Source organism: Belonocnema kinseyi, chromosome 10, assembly GCF_010883055.1.
Source record: "Belonocnema kinseyi isolate 2016_QV_RU_SX_M_011 chromosome 10, B_treatae_v1, whole genome shotgun sequence".
NCBI classification, from domain to species: Eukaryota; Metazoa; Arthropoda; class Insecta; order Hymenoptera; family Cynipidae; genus Belonocnema; species Belonocnema kinseyi.
Genome location: NC_046666.1, coordinates 96,422,385 through 96,439,948, shown reverse-complemented (window position 1 = coordinate 96,439,948; position 17,564 = coordinate 96,422,385). Strand labels below are relative to the sequence as shown.

Here is a 17,564-nt window from a genome sequence, read left to right as displayed (position 1 = left end):
CGCTTTTAGTTTGATTTCATCGCGAAAAATCACTATTTGCCACAGTTTTATTATTTTTTTCATCCTTAGGCACAATAATATATTTACATGTGTTAGTGCCTGACTGCTTGTAACTGTATCCACATTTGCACCCGACAATCACACATTTCACCATTTTTTAAACAAATTTTTGTTCACTGGATGTCAAACTCTTGTACTTTCCCGTTATTACAAGTAAAAATACTTAAAAGCGTATTTTTTAAAACTAAAAGTGTAAATGTTTACATTATCACATGCATTTGCGCAGCTAATCGGCCTAGTGCACAGCCAGCGCAACCATGGCCGCGGTCAACATTTCCGTCATTTTCAACTGAGAGTGCCAGGGGGTTGTTCTGACTCACTAAGAAATCGATCTCTTGAGAACAGCATAGGGGTTTTAGCTCTTAGGATTCAGTTCCCGAAAAGTTAAAAACCTATAGAGATTCAGTAAGTCCGATCTTTCTAGTCTTTCCATCGACTACTGATCCTTTCCCGAATAGTGTACGGAGCGATGAAACCGACCCGGAAGGGTGGGATTGCGCCTTTCTCAAGCTATAGTTCCCGCACAGAATATATCTACTAAGCAGCGCGTTTCATATTGATATTCTGCGTATGAGTGTTCATCAAAGAGAAAAATTTGGTTGCTATTTTTCGGATTAATCCTGCCAACGCTACATGTCCTGCCGTCTGATGACATTCGCCGCGATCCATTAAAAATACAGTGCCATACCTCCGCCATTTTGAAAGGTAATAAAATACAAAATACAATTGTAACAATCAAAACTTGTAATAAAATGGAAGAAAAATCTTTAAAGTGTTTAAGAATTCTTTCCTTTAAAAAAAAATCATGAAAATCAGTATTTTTTTCCTCGCCTATAGGTATCTTCCCCCTTAACGGTACAATAAAATAAAGTTATATAGATGTTAATTTGGAAAACAAATAATTATTCAATTTTAAATGATAAATTCACACACCTTATTTGGCTTCAGCATTTCTATTTTTGGCATTGAGCCCCAGTATTTATAGAAAGGTACTAATTCATCGTCTGTGATTTCGTAGACCATGTTCGTATCAACTATCGCCGATTCGAAGAGCTCGTCTTCATCTGGGTGACCAGCTTCGGCAACTATGCAGTAAATCAATAATTATTACAATAATTATATAACATTTTTTTACGTATTATTATTCTAATAGATTAAATATTATTGCCATAATGTCAAAATATTACCATAATAATTTTTGTCAACACCAAGATGTTTCCAAAAGTTCTGAACCTGAGTTCGCGTGCATGTTGGCTTTTCCTCACTGATTGTGATCACCTGACTGGCACTACATCCCAGATCTTTATTTTGCTGGATACTTGAGGCAATTTCCCGTCCTCTCGCTTTTTCTATTACATTGCTGTATTTTCCCACGTAATTATAAATCTGTAATATTTTTCAATGAAAACATTTGAGATTTAAAGGTTAAAGTCGTGAAAGTTAGATAGCCATTCTGATTCAAAGCTACAGAATTGTAGTATTACCTCAGTCTTTGTTACTAAAACGAAATTGTCACCACTGTTGATACTAACAGCGACTGGTTCTACAAGTCTAACTTGCACATATCGTCTACCTTTGATCAAAATTAACATAGGATCCTTATAAGGCCGCCATTTATTGATAAAATCTGCTGTTTCGCTATTTACGTTCCTTAATGTAATAGCACTAAAGTCTTCAGTGGATGAAAGTCCAGCTAAAGCCTCCACAGCCAAAGTAGAATTTTTTGCAGCTGTAAAATAAAAGACGGGATTTTGAAACATATAAAAATCTTTAAAGTGAACTAAAAAAAATACTCAAGGTCATGTAGTGAGTTGGTTACGTGACCAAATTCCTACCTTACCAACATTTTTTAAAATTTTTTAACTTATTTTTACACAAAGCGCCACATCAGCTGGAATATTTTGGATACTAAATAAGAAGCACTAAGAAAGGTGCGTCTGGTCCTAAATTTATAATGATGAAAAAAGTTTTTTTTGTACATTTTTTTTTTTACTTTTTTCATAACTATTAAAATTTAGAACCAGAACAACCTTTGTTAGTGCTTCTTAATTATTATCCAACATGTTCAACGCGATATGGCGCTTCGTGTGAAAATAAGTTATGACAGAAAAAGTGTCGGTAAGTTAGGAATCTGGTCACGTAACCCACTCGTCACATGACCTTAAAAAGTAAATTTAAAAAAGTAGGGTGGCCGCTAAAATGCAAGAAAATTATTTATAATTTCTCGAATAAGCGGCCACTTAAGTATCCATTTTACTAATTGAAATATTCTTTTATACAACATATAAAGCGCATCTCGGCTCCATAAGGCTCATTTCTTATATTGAAATAATGGATAAACTCACTTTTTTCTGTGTTAATAGTTCTCATAACTCTTTCTGCAACGCCAGTTTTGATTTCCGTGTACTCGCTCTTTATATCTGTTCTCGCTGCTAGAGCCTTCAATGGATTTCTGGAGGTCACTCGACGACGTTGTGTCTGCACTATACGTTTATGTACGAGCCTAATGATTTATTTTTAAATAATTAAATTTTCTAACCATTTCTTGGGAGCAGCTGTGTACCAAACAAAAGAAGGCTACGAAAAGTAATTAAATGCTTACAAAGTTGATGAAGATGTAACAGCATCGAAATCAGATTCAACTATATCAATAGAGTCAGCTTCAGATTTATCCAAAGAGCTCCGACTGAAGAAAGAAGTAAAGGTGTCATCATCGGCCCGTGGAACGGAAACTACAGCTGTTGCACCGTAGAATAAATCGCTTTCTATACCTATACAAAGTACATATTTCTTACTGTTAAATAGTCTCTTTTGACCTGAAATTATAATGTATAAAATGAAACGATCTACCAAAAATGAGGATTTTTATTTAATAAAAACTCGTTTGACGTTCTTCAAAAGTGCAAAAAGTAAAAAAATTGTAGCGTAACATAACTTAAAGTATAGTATTTCGAAAATAGTAGAAAGTAGGCAAATAGTTCGAAAGCGGAAACACGGAAGGTTTCGAGTTGCAATAAAGTAATTTAGCAGATTTAACCATCCGGGTATACTGGCCCAGCGCAGGGACTAAGATAGGCATGTCCGAGCGATTGTTTCGTTTCGTGACATTCCTTCGTAGCCCTTTTCCATCGTAGGAAAAGTGCCGTTATATTTGCAAACGAAAAGGTCCTCTGACCTGGGTGCGAACCCTGGAAGTGAGTTTTCGAATAAAGAGTACGACACCCGACACGGTTGAGAATACTTCGTCTCTCGTCCCGATTTACTTTGAATATTTCTGTAAATTCTGATTTATTTAATTGTTTGAATAAATTATTCATTGTTAGTGAATCGCGCCTCATTCACTTAAACTTTAAATAATACCTAATATCCTTCACTTCCCATATGAGAACACTACAAAATAAATAAATAAAACTTACGACTATCATCACTGTCGGCTTCGGAAGAACTTCTTTCAGGCGTTGCCATTTTTTCCTTATTAAACATAATCTTCGCACAAGAAGATTCCGCATTTCCTATGAATACATTTTTTTGTTATCATACCATTACAATCAGATCAATTGTACTAAGACGCGATTTGATAATTAGTTGCTTAATGTTATCAAGATCTATACAGTTCACAGATACTAAATAAACGGAATAATTACATTTTTATCATTATTAGTAAAAACTCTTAATAATAATCTGAGAAAGTTAGAGCTATATATTATTTAATGTAGGTATTTTTTTAAACGTAATTCCAAGGAATTTTGCTAAATTACTGAACTTTATTTTGTCAACATAAATGATTGAAAACATACTTTTATATCCATATCATTACCTTTCCTTCCACGAAAGCGCTCAGCTTTTGGCGTTTTCTTTTTTCTTTCAGAGGCCTGAATTTCTTTTAGAGCCAACGTAGCGGTTTGAAGCGTTTCTGGTAGTTCGTCTTTCATTTTACCAGCAACAGAGAATTTTATAGCGTCTGGTATAGCAACTCTTTTCCTCCAACTTTCCGCTGCAGATTCGAGCTTACCTAATCGATCGGCGAGAATTCCGTGCTTTTTTGAAACTTCGCTTCTGGTTACACTACTAGTAGACTCCGATGTCTGAAATCTCACCAGAACGTTAATTAAGATTCCCTATCTACGTAACGTTACTATTTGCAAATGGACTACTATTGTTTATTTAATTTAAAAAATCATAAAAGTAGCCCATTATTCCTTAAATTAAAGTTGAAAATTCTTGATCAGAATAACATACAATCTATTCAACCCACGTAAAATTATTCAATATAATGTATATTATGTGAAAATAATACTGCCAGATATACTAAAATGATTTATCATGACAAAAGAAATATTTGTGGTACATAATTTGCATACAAAAATTAGGATAATCAATACAATTATATATCTCTTTTAATCTCCCAAGGAAAACACTTTTAGTACGACGGATTGTTAATATACAGGGGCTTGGATTGCCGACATTTTATCATGCGCACGGGTATTCAATTAATTATAAAGTCTCTTAAAGACATTCAGTTTCCCTTTTTTATGAGTGGTTTCAAACCGTTTTTAAATTAACTTAGTGATAAAAATAATGCATTTTAGTAAACAAAATCTATTTCACCCTTTTCTTTCAAATTTAGGTATATTTTACATTTTTCATTAATTCAACCTGTTTATACTTTTTAAATTACATTTAAGAAAGCTTGATCTTTCCCTTGAAAATCATTCATATTAGAATGTGGGGCAAATTTTTAAAATGATAGATTCCCCTCCGCTCTTAGTCAATATAGCGTGTGTATGTATATAACTTCAAATTCGGCGTATGATTTCACTGACCTCTTTCGAAATAAACAACTTTTCACACCGACCAGATTAAAATATTAGTAAATATTCTGTAAAAACATTACACACACGTTTAGCCAAAAACTACCATACGGGGTCGAAAATTTGGTGAAAATGGGAAAAAAGTGTTAACTTACTTTCTCGGACGGTTGTTGCAAAAAATAGTGCGTGATACAGGTGCACACAGGCAATTGCTACTTGTGTGATTGCAGCACTTGCCTTCAGCTCGTACTGCAAATTTCACAATCGTCGACAATCGACTATCTTGCGCACATGTATCACACATATCTATTAGGTAGGGTAAACAGGAGTATTTCCGACACCCTTCTAGCACCGTAATGCAACTGTTTAATTTTTACGTTCTAAAAATAAAAATTGGTTAAATCGTATAGCTCTAAATTGGACAGCACAGTGAACTTTTGCCTATTTTAAGGGTCACGAAACGTAAAAACTTGCAGATTTCAAGACTGGCGGGCCCCCACCACGACCGCGAGTGACTTTTGTCAAGCGACGTTCATTGACTGACCCGACCTTGTATCGATGCCCGCGCTGTAAGTATATGTAAGCATATGTAATTGTTGACGTACGATGTGACAAATATAACAAGGCCATCCTAGGATAGGTTAAATGTCAGGGAGTTTAGCATTGTTGGTACATCTTGACATGGGAGTGCATACGTCTTTTTGGAGAAAAAATTCTAAACGTTAAAAGTGAGTTATAAAGGTCTGAATAGTAATATTTTTCAAGTGTAGAATGTATTTGCGAAATTCTGTTTCATCCTTTTATGGGTTGAAGACATTTAAGTTTCAAGAAACCGAAAATATTGATATTTTATTTTATTTCGTAAAACTAAAAGTTCGTCAATCGACAAAAGAATGGAACATGACTGTGAAATTACATTCTAAACTTGACAACTATTACTATTCGTACATTTATGACTTACTTTTACGTTTAAAATATTTTTTCCAATAACTCGTATGCATTCCCATAACGTCATGCTAAAATACTCAACTCAAACCAAAAAATTAAAAAATTATTCAAGTTTCTAAGTGCATACCGTTACTGAGTATTTGTTTGCCAAACTTGATAAGGTGGAATCGGGATCCTGAATGATACGTTGTTTCCAATTCGATGTGCCACTGCGATGAAGTGCTGCCAAACGATCTGCAATACTTGTGTTAGATAAATCTGAACCTTCAATATCAGGCATCGATTGAGTCGCACTTTGATGAAGTTCAGACAACGGTTCATACAGATTTTTAATTAATTTTTCGTGGGTAGTGGTATTGGTGACACGCATGAAAGCATGATGACTAGTGCTTTTTGACAAAGCGACGGACACAGTTTCCCTGCAATTAAATCACGCATGACTTCAAATTTCAAAGGTCAGAATGTCTACAGAAATTGTAAGATAATTCTATATATTAACTTACTTGGCTTGAATGATAACCGGAATATCGTCTGTTACATTTTTTCTTTTATCAGACATACTTTGCTGCCTGGTACTATTACTTGATATAGCACTTCCGGCGATTGATTGAATACTACTGGGTGTATCTGCGGAATCTAGATTCTTGGATAATCGTGATATCTTCTTCGTAGTTCTAGTTTTAATACAAGGCACTGAATTTCTCTCTCCCAAATCGTTACTCTCAGCTCCGCTATCATCCTTTGAACAACTTTGCTTCGCGAAATTGTCTTTTCCTTCCGAATCTATATACCGAGATCCTCCATTTTGGTCTTCCTTAGACTGTAGATGATTATTATTCATAGTCGAAGCTGGAAAAGCTTCAACACTTTCAGATGCTTGTGAAACTTCAGATTCTTTTTTAAGTACGGGCTTAAGAAGTTTTAAATCTTCCCGTTCTAAAGATTCAATTTTAGTAGTGGTGATCTGCGAGCATTTTAATATACTTTTTAGCAAATCATTGTTTAATGGAGCGTCTTTACATTGTCGGAAGTCTGCATTATCTGTAAAATTTACATTTTCTAAATTATTAGAAGAAAAAAACTGATTGATTGTCTCTTTTTTGTGACCACTATTTTTATCTATCACTACGGGATCGCCACTAAAATCAAATTTAAAAATTAAGGTTTACTTCTCGGGTTTTGACGGTTTTTAACAATTTTTCCTGGTTATTCAAATTTTAAAAATGCAAACTTTTAAAGCTGCAAAATTCTAATGAAATGTTCAAAAATAAAGCAAAAAAATAAATTACTCACAATGGCACATTTTGGATTTTGAACACTTTATTATCAAATATAATATATTCTTTATCTACAGCTTCCTGGGATTTCTTATTCAGATATTGCTTAATCATGTACAAATTTTATTTTTCAGCTACACTCAAACATGTATCATTTGAATAAATTTATATCATTACAATTCATGATATGCATGGAAATTGAAACATACTTATTCTTATTGCCATGATTTTATTTTATTTTTCTTAATTTGTTTTTTATTATTCACTACGCTTTTCATCAAAAAAATAATCGTAAAAAAATCGTAGATCTTTTTTGGTTACATAAATTTTGTCTCATTTCTTCTCGTAGCTTGTGTAGTTTGTACACAAATTTAATTTCTTTATTTTCAATGTTATTTTTACGAATTAAAACAAAAACTACTTATCCCATAAGAAAGTAATTCATGACAAATTTGTAGACCTTTTTTAGATGCACAATTTTTGTCGATTTATCTCTTTTCGTATATTGCTTCGTTTGATGACAAAATAGAGTTATTGCTTTTTCATTAATTTTTATGCGATGAAAATTTGAATTCTCCATTTTTTTCAAAATTTAAACAATTGTTTGGACAATTTTTTAGGGACCTGAAAAAGTAACGTTTTTCTTCTCTTGATATTTTCCCATATCACACTTTCCTTGGCTTTAAATTTTTAATTTTCGTTTGTGTGCTATAAATATGTGCTCATAAAATTTTAAAATTTTGAAAAAAGTGGTCCCATAAATTATGAAAATGCTCTAACTTTTTGAACTTTTATCAAAAATAGCTGGATAAGGAACTCGATCTTTCTTTTTAGTCTCTAAAAGCATGTACCAAACAACAATTCAATGTGGCTAGTATTTTAAAAGTTAACCGTTATAGAGACAACCACAACAACAACAACGATGACCACGATGACGCCGGACTGGCAGACAGACACCGACGTAAACACTTTTTTTCTAACTTGGGACCTCAATACGTCGACATTTGATGAAATCCTCTAAAGTCATTTTTCGCATAAAATTAAGACCTCCTCATTATGGATGAGAATGTAAAAAATGAAATGAAAATACGTATGTTTCAATATCAATGCATATTATTGATTGTAATTATATAAATTTATTGAAATAATAAATGTTTCAGCGTAGCTAAGAATAGCGTTTAATGCAAAATAAGAAACTAATATAAATAAAATAAAGAAACTAAATAAATAAATTATCCTTTTTCTCTGTAATTTTATTCGAAAAAAGTTTATATTAATGTTTGAAACAGAATGTGAGTCAATAAATAATAATTTGTATAATTTTTAATAACAATTCCTATAAAAAACGTCTCAACCGGATGCTTTTTAGAGGATAATTTTGGTTTATTTCTTTAAGGGCATGTGATACTTACAGTTTCCCCGGCTTTTTTTCCAAAAAAATGAAAATTTTTTAAAACTGAATTCGGAGGGGCTATAAAATATCATAACGGACGTCCCCGGACACTTTTTTGAAGGATAATAACAAAAAAAATTATTGTGCTAAATAAAAATTTTATGCATATGCATTATTTTGAGGTTACGTCGATTTTCATCTCTGCCTTTCCGATAATCTGGAAATTATTTATGAAATAAACTTTTTTGATTGCCTGCAAACAAGGTTAGTTCCGGGATATTAGTTACTATGTTTATTTGTAAGTCCAAAGTTTTCGGCCAAAAATATTGTGTAGTTTGCAAGTAACGCTCGGATGAATTGTAACACACATAACCTCGAAATATAAACGCACGTTGTTAGCAATATCAAAATTTTTTTTATAAAAAAACACAAAAAAAGTGTGTGGGGACGTCCGTTAGCATTTTCGCTATCATTTCCTAGATTTTGAAGGCAAAATACTTCTTATCCTAGGAAAAAAGCCGGGGGAATCTAACACTGAAAAATCGATACTATTTCCTAAGCGCTATGCAAATTAATCACATTTTGGTAAATTAAAACTTTTTTGAATTAACCTACAAAAAAAGTATGTGGGGACGTCCGTTAGCATGTTCGTTATCGTTTCCCAAATTTTTAAGACAAAATATTTATTATTCTAGTAAAAAATCCGGGGGAACCTAAAACTAGTAAAATCGACAACTTTCTAAGTATCACATGCCCTTAAGGGGAGAAATATGTTTAAATGACTCAAAAAATCGAATATTTTTTATGTCAGAAATTGTTAGTAAAACCATCGAAGAATATGTTCATAAAGTTTCAATGAAAAATTTCAATACGTTCCGGTGTTACGATCGTCTGCGGAATCACCCCTTACGTGCCGAACCGTACGGTATGTAAAGTCGGGCGGTCACTCAGGTAATCTTTTCTGACTTAATTTGAGTAAATTTGGGAGGATTACTAGACAAGTATGATGCTGAAATCACATCAGTCATTTTAATAATTAGCAGATACTTTCTTTACATAATTACGCTCTGTTTGAACCTAAATCCGTAGTTATATTATTGTTTCTGGTATTTTTTATACGCAAGAAAAGTTATGAAAAAATGCCCAAAAATCAACGTCTCCTGCTTACACACCCATACAAAATTTAATTTTCTGTTTTTTTTGTGGAATTAGTTTCACATAGAAACTCGATATGCGACGACGCTAAATCTGGAACTTTATTGTTTTAACATCAAATCTGTGGCCTCCAAAATGTACGAAAGTCTCACTTCAAATAGTGACGTTTGATGGGCCGCAGCCGATATCTTCCATGTTTCTCAGAAGAAACATTGGAAAATTTCACAATTTCTTCTTAAATATATGTACAAAATTTTCACAGAATATAAATAAATTACATTCATTCCTTAACTGTCAAAAAAGATCACGAAAATCATTTTTTAAAAAAACCCTTCTTAAATATATTTCCCCGCTTAAATATTGTTGGTTTAATGCTAGCTGAATTTAGATAATTACTCAAAAGAATTGATCAACAATTGTGATTGTTATAAACAACTTATAAACAGGTACTTAAGTTCATTATTTCCAACTAAAAAAAACTATTGTCACTATAGTTGTGTTAAGTAACAAATAGAAATCTCAGGCAACAATTTTTAACATACGCAAGAAAAATATATTTGCAAGTTCAAAAATCACATTTCAAGTAACTTCATATCCAGGAGACCAACCTAATGTATATAATATGACCTATAGTAGATAATCATTAAATAAAAGAAAAATTTCGGTGTTTAATGCAAATTTTATTACCGTCTAAATGTCTTCTGAAATGAAACTACTTTGAAGTCATTATAATTTATAATTATAAATTGATACACTGATATATACATTTCTGATGTGTTTACAAACATGGCAACGCGTTTTTGTAATACGTTAGTTAGTTAATCTCCTACCATCAAGAGTTACTTACAAATGGATTTTGTCATGCATTGTACTATAAGAAAACAAATATTCAAGTTTATAGAAAAAATCGCGAAATTCAGTGAAAAATTTAATTTTCACATTCTCATTATTGAGTGCAGAAAGTTTTGGATTTGGGTGTTTTTTTTAAATTGTATATCTCGCCCTAATCAAGGATTAGGGCCGAGCGAAAATGGTTAAATTATTCGAGTCTAAAATTCATTTAGCTGGAATAAAAAAAACGTTCTATCATTTTTTGGTGACTTTTTCAGACATAAAAATTGATGGTGTTATCACGACAGACAAAAAATTTTCTACAAAGAAGCCAAGGGAATTATTTGAGAGACATATTATGTGCCTGAAGTTCTGAATTTTTACGAAATAAAAAAATGGATTATCAATGTCAGAAATTGAAAATTACAATACATAATATGTGAGGGTTGTTACCTTCTTAAGTGAGACTGCAAGCTCTTCCCTGCGCTTTTAACTATTTTTACGCATAAAAAACGGGATAACATGTACATTTTTCAAGTATGCCTTTCCCACGCATTTCTATGGAGGTAGGATATAATGTCTCTTAAATTATTTCATCAGCTTATTATTACGAAAATTTTCATCTGATATAAAGCACCATAATTTCGTATGTCTGAAAGCTTAGTCATGCTTTTTGGTCATTTTCAAAAAATTATAAATTAATCGAAACTTTTTTTCTTATTTCTAATTCTTTATTTTGTTAAATATAAAAACTGTACATTTAAGAAATTGCCATAATTGTCGAAATAGGGCAAATTTTTTTAAATTTTGAAATAAAAAAAGAGATCAGAAAGTAATTACGGATTTAAATTCTATTTTTTACTTTTTTCGGATGTCAAACAAAAAATTGTTTCCCTTTGCTCAAATAATTTGGAAAAATTGACACCCTATGCTATTCTTTTTTATAATTATCTTTAAAATTTGAAAACCAAACAAGATATGTGGTTTTAAAAGGATGATCGACATCGAATATTTACTATCCTCAATAATGAGAATGTGAAAATATAAAATATAAAAATTAATTTTTTAAAATAATTATCTACTATAGGTTCCATTATTTACCATAGGTTTGTCATTTCCCGGTATTTCCTGGTCTCAAAAAATTCCTACCCATTTCCCGGTTTCCCGGGCTAACTGGAAAAATCGTAAACTATAATATTTAAAAAGCCACCTACTAACAGCAAGAAAACGGTTAAAAACTCAGCAAAAAAATGCTAGCGCAATAAAAAAAAATCATATGAAAGCTAAAAGTGTTCTACGTAAATGAGCTTAAGACGTTTATGTAAAAAATTTTTCGGTTTTGCAGGCTGAAAAGAGTAAAAAAGAATAAGGTTTTTCGGGTACATTTAAGAAAAGTCGAGTTTAGAGCATTATTTCTCATACAAGGGGCAATGGGAAAAGTTTGAAAAAATTCATAAGTATGAAGAAAACTATTGTGAACCGATATCAGTTAAGAAATTCTAATAAAGAAGATTTTTTTACCGTTGATCGCTCGTTCGATTAACAGTAAAATTGGGTCGAAGAAAGGCACGAGCGGTCAGCAGAAAAAATGGTCCTCCCTGCTTTCTGGCACTTGTTTTCCAAGAAAAAAATCTAAAAATATCGCGATTCAACTATCTGTTACAGTTTGCAGTTTGAATCGCTTTAATATCTTTATTAGAACTGAAGATAATATAGTAGTACATTTTTATACTTTTAAGGAAAATTTTATATTATTTCTGAAATTTCTAAACTGCAATTGGTTTCCAACAGTTTTCGTCATACTCATGCATTTTTTCAAATTTTTCCCATTGTTTTACTTTTTTTACATTTTTCAGTCTACAAAGCACAAAATTTTTTTCACATAAACGTCTCCAAACTCATTCACGTAGAACATGATAGGCAGATGCCTATCATTTTCTCGCCGATAATGATAAAAATTTGTATTTTACGATTCACATAATCAGAAGGCATCCGCAAAGACAAATGTACAAAAACCAGAATGGACCAGGACTGTACAGTAAAAGTTGTTTAAATATTTGCGCGGTTCAAAGAAAAGTCAAAGAATTGACCAATATGTATGTTAAAATTATAATTTCAGTTTTATTTACTAGTTAATGTAACGGGTCACATGGTGTAATGCAGACGTGCCCAGCTAGGGGAAATTCCTGCCAGGAACACATGTTCCGTGTCCACCTCTATTTCAACCGCAGGATTTCGCCGGGAGCGGGTGCTAATTTAAAAAAACTGCACCCGATCTAAGCGAAATCGCGGTAAAAGTTTCAGCCATAACCACGTCTCACGGCCGTGAGATAGTTACAGCCTGTGACGGAATCAATACTTCGATCAAGCAAAAGTCTCGTGCACCCTGAGGACACGGAGCGACCCAAGGAAGAGCGCGTTCTGCATTTTTCCTGCGAGTGTTTGAGTATGGTGTTGACACGCCGGGATGATTTTGAGGCTATAATCGAATGAAAGCTTGGCACCTCCAAGAGCGCCGATGATAAGAACGATTAGTTTACCAGAATATTCCGGGTAAAATCGTCGCAGTTCCATTATAAGTTCTCTATACCTCTCTTTCTTTTAATTCTCCTTAGCTATGATGTTCTTATCAGCTGGTGCCGAAACTTCGATAACGAACATGGTTCGCTTCTCGAAGTCAAGAAGAACTATGTCAGGCCTCGAGTGTGCAACAGTCAATTGTTGAGAATATAAAGTTCCAGTATATGCGGCACTTCCCGCATGAGTAGGACAACTAGATAGTATAGGTGATAGATGCTCGTGGTTTGCGTGGCATGCCCTGCAGTTCTCATCGAGAATTTCTTGGCTCAAAATTTGGCGACGGTATGTTAAGGTAGATATGACACCGGTTTCACATGTGTGAGAGGATGGTAAGAAAATCTTAGAATTGAGGCTTAAAACTCGCGAAATGCAAAGCGATGCAACATGAACTGATCCGCTGATAATGCTGCGACCTACCGTTATTACTTATGTTCGGAGATTCTTAAATCATCCGATTTTTACTAAAAACTCGCGTATATTTCAAACTGATATGGCACTTGCGGTTCTTAACCCAGATCTAAAACTTTTGAATGTGCATTCCTACCGAAATACATCATTTTCCTGAATCCGATGGACACACGTAGCCACAACAAATGAAATGATGCACTTACATATAACTTATATATTATAAGGGAATAAGGCACTTATGGTTCTTAAACCAGATCTGACACTTGTTAATGTGCATTTAAAGCGAAATACATCATTTTCCAAGCCATAATACTTAGAAAGCTTCGTGCGCGTTGGAGACGCTAACAATCACGACCGCGATAAAAGCCTCTACAGGCAAAAAGAAGCAAAATAATCCGATAATTTATTGACCGACCGATCAATCCCACTTCAGAAACTCTAAGAGGATGGTTAGCGGGTCAAATAAGGCACACTTATGCAAATTGGTAAATACTTATTGATAAATATGGAAGCATCGTGATACGTTGCGTAGCGCAGCACAAACGAGACTGTCTTCTAGTTAGAGGAGGGCGTGGTAGTCAAGCCCATATTAGCGACATCTATAAAATAGTTTCAAATATTCCTTACACATGCCAAAATTAAACCCTCTGTGCCCGACTTCAATCCGGGTGATTTAAGGGAAGCAAAAGTTAGCTCACACGACATTAACTGATCCTCCACATTTTTGTGGAAGATGTCGTGTATCCTCTTATCGAGGAGCTGTTTACGGAATTTTTTCTCCTGTGCTTTCTTAATCCGGGCTTTCAGGGGTGATTACTCAAAATATAGTAGATAAGAGTTGATGCATTTTGCTCACCCCTAACACTAAAGAAGTCTGAGTGTTTCAGCAGTCTCCTCTGCTGCTTTGTAATAAAAACGCCCCTTTGCCCCCTTCTTCATGCTTCTTAACCATTATAAGAAGAGAGTCTCTTCCATTTGCGACTCTATTTTCTGTACCCAGAATAATCCTGTTGTAAAGACATTCAAGACTCAATATTCCGCGACCACCTTGAAGGCGTGAGATGTAGAGTCGTGAAACAGAAGACTTAAGATGCATGCTTTTGTTCATGTCCATCACCTAACGTATCCCGATATCAGGGGTCTGACCTAGTTCTTCGTCCACAGAACCACTCCAAATGAATAGAGTACAACCGGACGGCAAGCATGTTCGTTACAGATACTTTATTCATCGTCGACAGTTCGGAAGACGAAATCTGCCGAATGAGACGTTTGTATCTGCTTCGACGAGTATCATTTATAGATGTGACATCCTGAATGCGGCTCTGTGGCATGCCCAGGTATGTATAAGTCTCTCCAGAGCTAAGTTGTCTTATAGCGCTTCTATCGACGAGCTCAGGGTCTTCAGGGATGCCATTAAGTTTTCCTTGCTGCAAATCTACCTTCGCGCATTTTTTCAACCCAAATTCCATTTCTATTTCCTTAGCATATCGTTCGTACTTTTGATCAGCATGTTCGCCGCAAAAGTACCCCTGGAAATGGCAAAGTGCTAGAGATAGTGGCAATAATGTGAGGCAAAAGAGAAATGGGCTCATGGAGTCGCCCTGAAAGACACCTTTCTGAAAGGTGATCTTGTTAGTTGTCACACGATTTTTTCCAGATGAGATAGTGAACCTAGTTTTCCAAAGCAGCATCAATCTCACTATGCACCTCATAATCTGCGGATGAACCTTTAAGCTTTCCAAAAGACAGATGATAAGTCTATGGGAGGTCGAATCGAAAGCTTTCCGGTAATCAATCCAGGCCATCGATAGGTCACGCTGGTAGGATGCTGAATCTTTGAAGATACATCTATCGATGAGCAGATTCTCCCGACATCCTGCTACGCCTTTCTTTGAGCCGCGTTATTCATACATTACTTGCCACACAGATTCGATTGTCTGAAAAAATCCTATCATTTAAGATAGCTGTGAATATCTTATACAATATGTTCAGACAAGAGATTGGACTGTAATTCCTCGGGTCAGCTAAGTTGCCCATTTTTGGCAGGAGTACTGTGAGCCCTTGCAAAAACGACCCCGGAATTGGCTCTTCCGACTTTAAATATGAGGTGAAAATACCGGCCAAATTCTGATGGGTTTAAGGAAACTTCTTGCACCAGAAGGTCTTGATGCCATTTGGACCCGGAGCACAATAGTTCTTCATACCTCTTAATACTTTTTTCACCGCCTCGGTAGTGATTGGTGGCCATTGCTCTTCAGATGTTATGAGGGCAATACACAGCTCCTTAAAGCTATTTATGTTCTCTGAGTCTTCGCCCAGTCTATGGTACTCTTCGTAGACTTCTCTCCAAAACATTTTGACCTCCTCTGGTTTGGGCGGGTGGTCGACAGTAATTGGAGGGTCTTAGAAGAGTTGAGATGGGTTAGAGAGAAACTCTCCGCTCTAGACTTCTCTTAGCGTCAGATAGTATCCGTATTCTTTCAACAATATGCTGCATGATGGTCAGCAGCTTTCACTTGTTAAGTGTATGATAACGGGTCCGAAGTTCGCGCGGAAACTTTCGAAACTTGGCGGTAAAATTCTTGCCAGATGTGATGTAGTCAATCACACACTGAATGAGGGACGCGTACTGTCTTGCACAGCCTATCTTTATGGCGAGTTGATGGATTCGTCTTTTGGTGGTTATGATCAAGTTTTGGTTTTTTTTGCGGTTCGCATCGGCCAAAGCTCTCGCTGCATTATACACACAACAATTGATATTCCAGAGGTCGGATTCTTCGGAAAAATTTCACGGCAGCTCGTCATCAATTTCAGCCAGATCTCTAGGCTTGAGAGAAACCTGAGTGTTGATGTTTCTCCGGGTCATAAAGCATCGCTCTTCCTCTATCGGAAGCCTGCCCGCGGTTGATCTTAGTGTCGCCTCTCGTTCTCTGTTGTCGGCTTGTTCTAGCTGTGGTAGAGTAGGCACTTCGCTTACATAGCCTCTTTCTTGGAGATAGTTTGGGTGTTTCTCGCACCACAACGCATGCAGTCGTGATATTTAACCCCGTTCAGGGTTCCCACTCGCATCGTACCACTTTAACAAGTCGTGATTTTGTCGGGAGCGCTGCGCGTTCTGTTGTTTTGAAGCGCCTTTATTACAAGTATGTTTGGTATTGTCATTGTTTTTCCCGCGAGAAGCTAGGGAAAAGGGTGCGTCCATCCTTTTAGAGCCCCACATGCAAGGATAAGGCTACGTACTCTGATCGGTCGCCCGATATCCCAGAGTCATCGTTCTAGACATCTCACCCAGGCGCCATTCAGCTTTCGGCACGGTTTTCACACCTCCGCTTGGAGGTTAATTCTTTCGGAACCACCCCTGTATAAGTGTCCGCGACTACCTATTAATTTTTGTAATCATATTCAGCATAAACCCTTGGTAGAGGGACCCTCTTTCCGCAACGTGAGGACGCGTTCGGTGGCTTGGTCATAGGCCCTTCAGGTTAATATATATATATATAAATGTTTTTGTTACACTTTTTGATATAAAAGTGCCAAAATTGGGCAATGATCTACCGTTGTCTTTTGGAGTTTTGCGCTTATTCCTAATATATAAGTTAGGTGGTTCTATTATATTTTATAAACTTAATAAAATCATAATACTCGCAGAATGTCGCATAATCCGCTGAGTTCCAGCACATAATCTCGCGTAATAATCCATTTTTTCATTGCGTAATTTGAAGATTTGCCCCTAATAGCACAGAACATTCCAGAAATCTTCCTAGGAACGTTCAAAGAATAAATAATCGTTATTGTTATTATTATCAATGAATATCCGATAAACCATAAGTGATAGGTAAAAATTCATGCCAGTTTGTGATATGGATATCATATTATAATGCAGTATATGCGGTACTCAAAAATCCTAAAGTATTGGTAAATCTTTATCGGTACAAAAATAGTTTGATTAAAAAGAAGCTTCCAGTTATAAACAAATATAGTCGGTATGAGATCGTGTCGGGTTCAGTGATCCCAGATCTGAAACGAGATGCGGTCCAATACTATGACAGGGCTATGTCCGTGTGAATATAGTAGGAGACGCTGTAAATGACTGAGTTGCGC

At 35.0% G+C, this 17,564-nt stretch overlaps 1 protein-coding gene across 4 annotated transcripts in view; it reads right to left on the bottom strand.

Moving 5' to 3' along the window:
* LOC117181395 (supervillin-like) overlaps positions 1–17,564 on the bottom strand; it is a 206,552-nt gene that overhangs the window by 42,309 nt on the left and 146,679 nt on the right. For 3 of the 4 annotated variants that reach the window (XM_033374005.1, XM_033374006.1, XM_033374008.1), the window contains exons 10-18: positions 6,323–6,860; positions 5,947–6,238; positions 3,878–4,145; positions 3,477–3,572; positions 2,663–2,831; positions 2,406–2,563; positions 1,545–1,789; positions 1,248–1,446; positions 994–1,145 (exon numbers count right to left, since the gene is read on the bottom strand). In XM_033374005.1, the coding sequence (XP_033229896.1) occupies positions 994–1,145; positions 1,248–1,446; positions 1,545–1,789; positions 2,406–2,563; positions 2,663–2,831; positions 3,477–3,572; positions 3,878–4,145; positions 5,947–6,238; positions 6,323–6,860 (2,117 nt within the window). The remainder of the gene's footprint in view (positions 1–993; positions 1,146–1,247; positions 1,447–1,544; positions 1,790–2,405; positions 2,564–2,662; positions 2,832–3,476; positions 3,573–3,877; positions 4,146–5,946; positions 6,239–6,322; positions 6,861–17,564) is intronic. The other variant, XM_033374007.1, reaches the window with a different exon arrangement.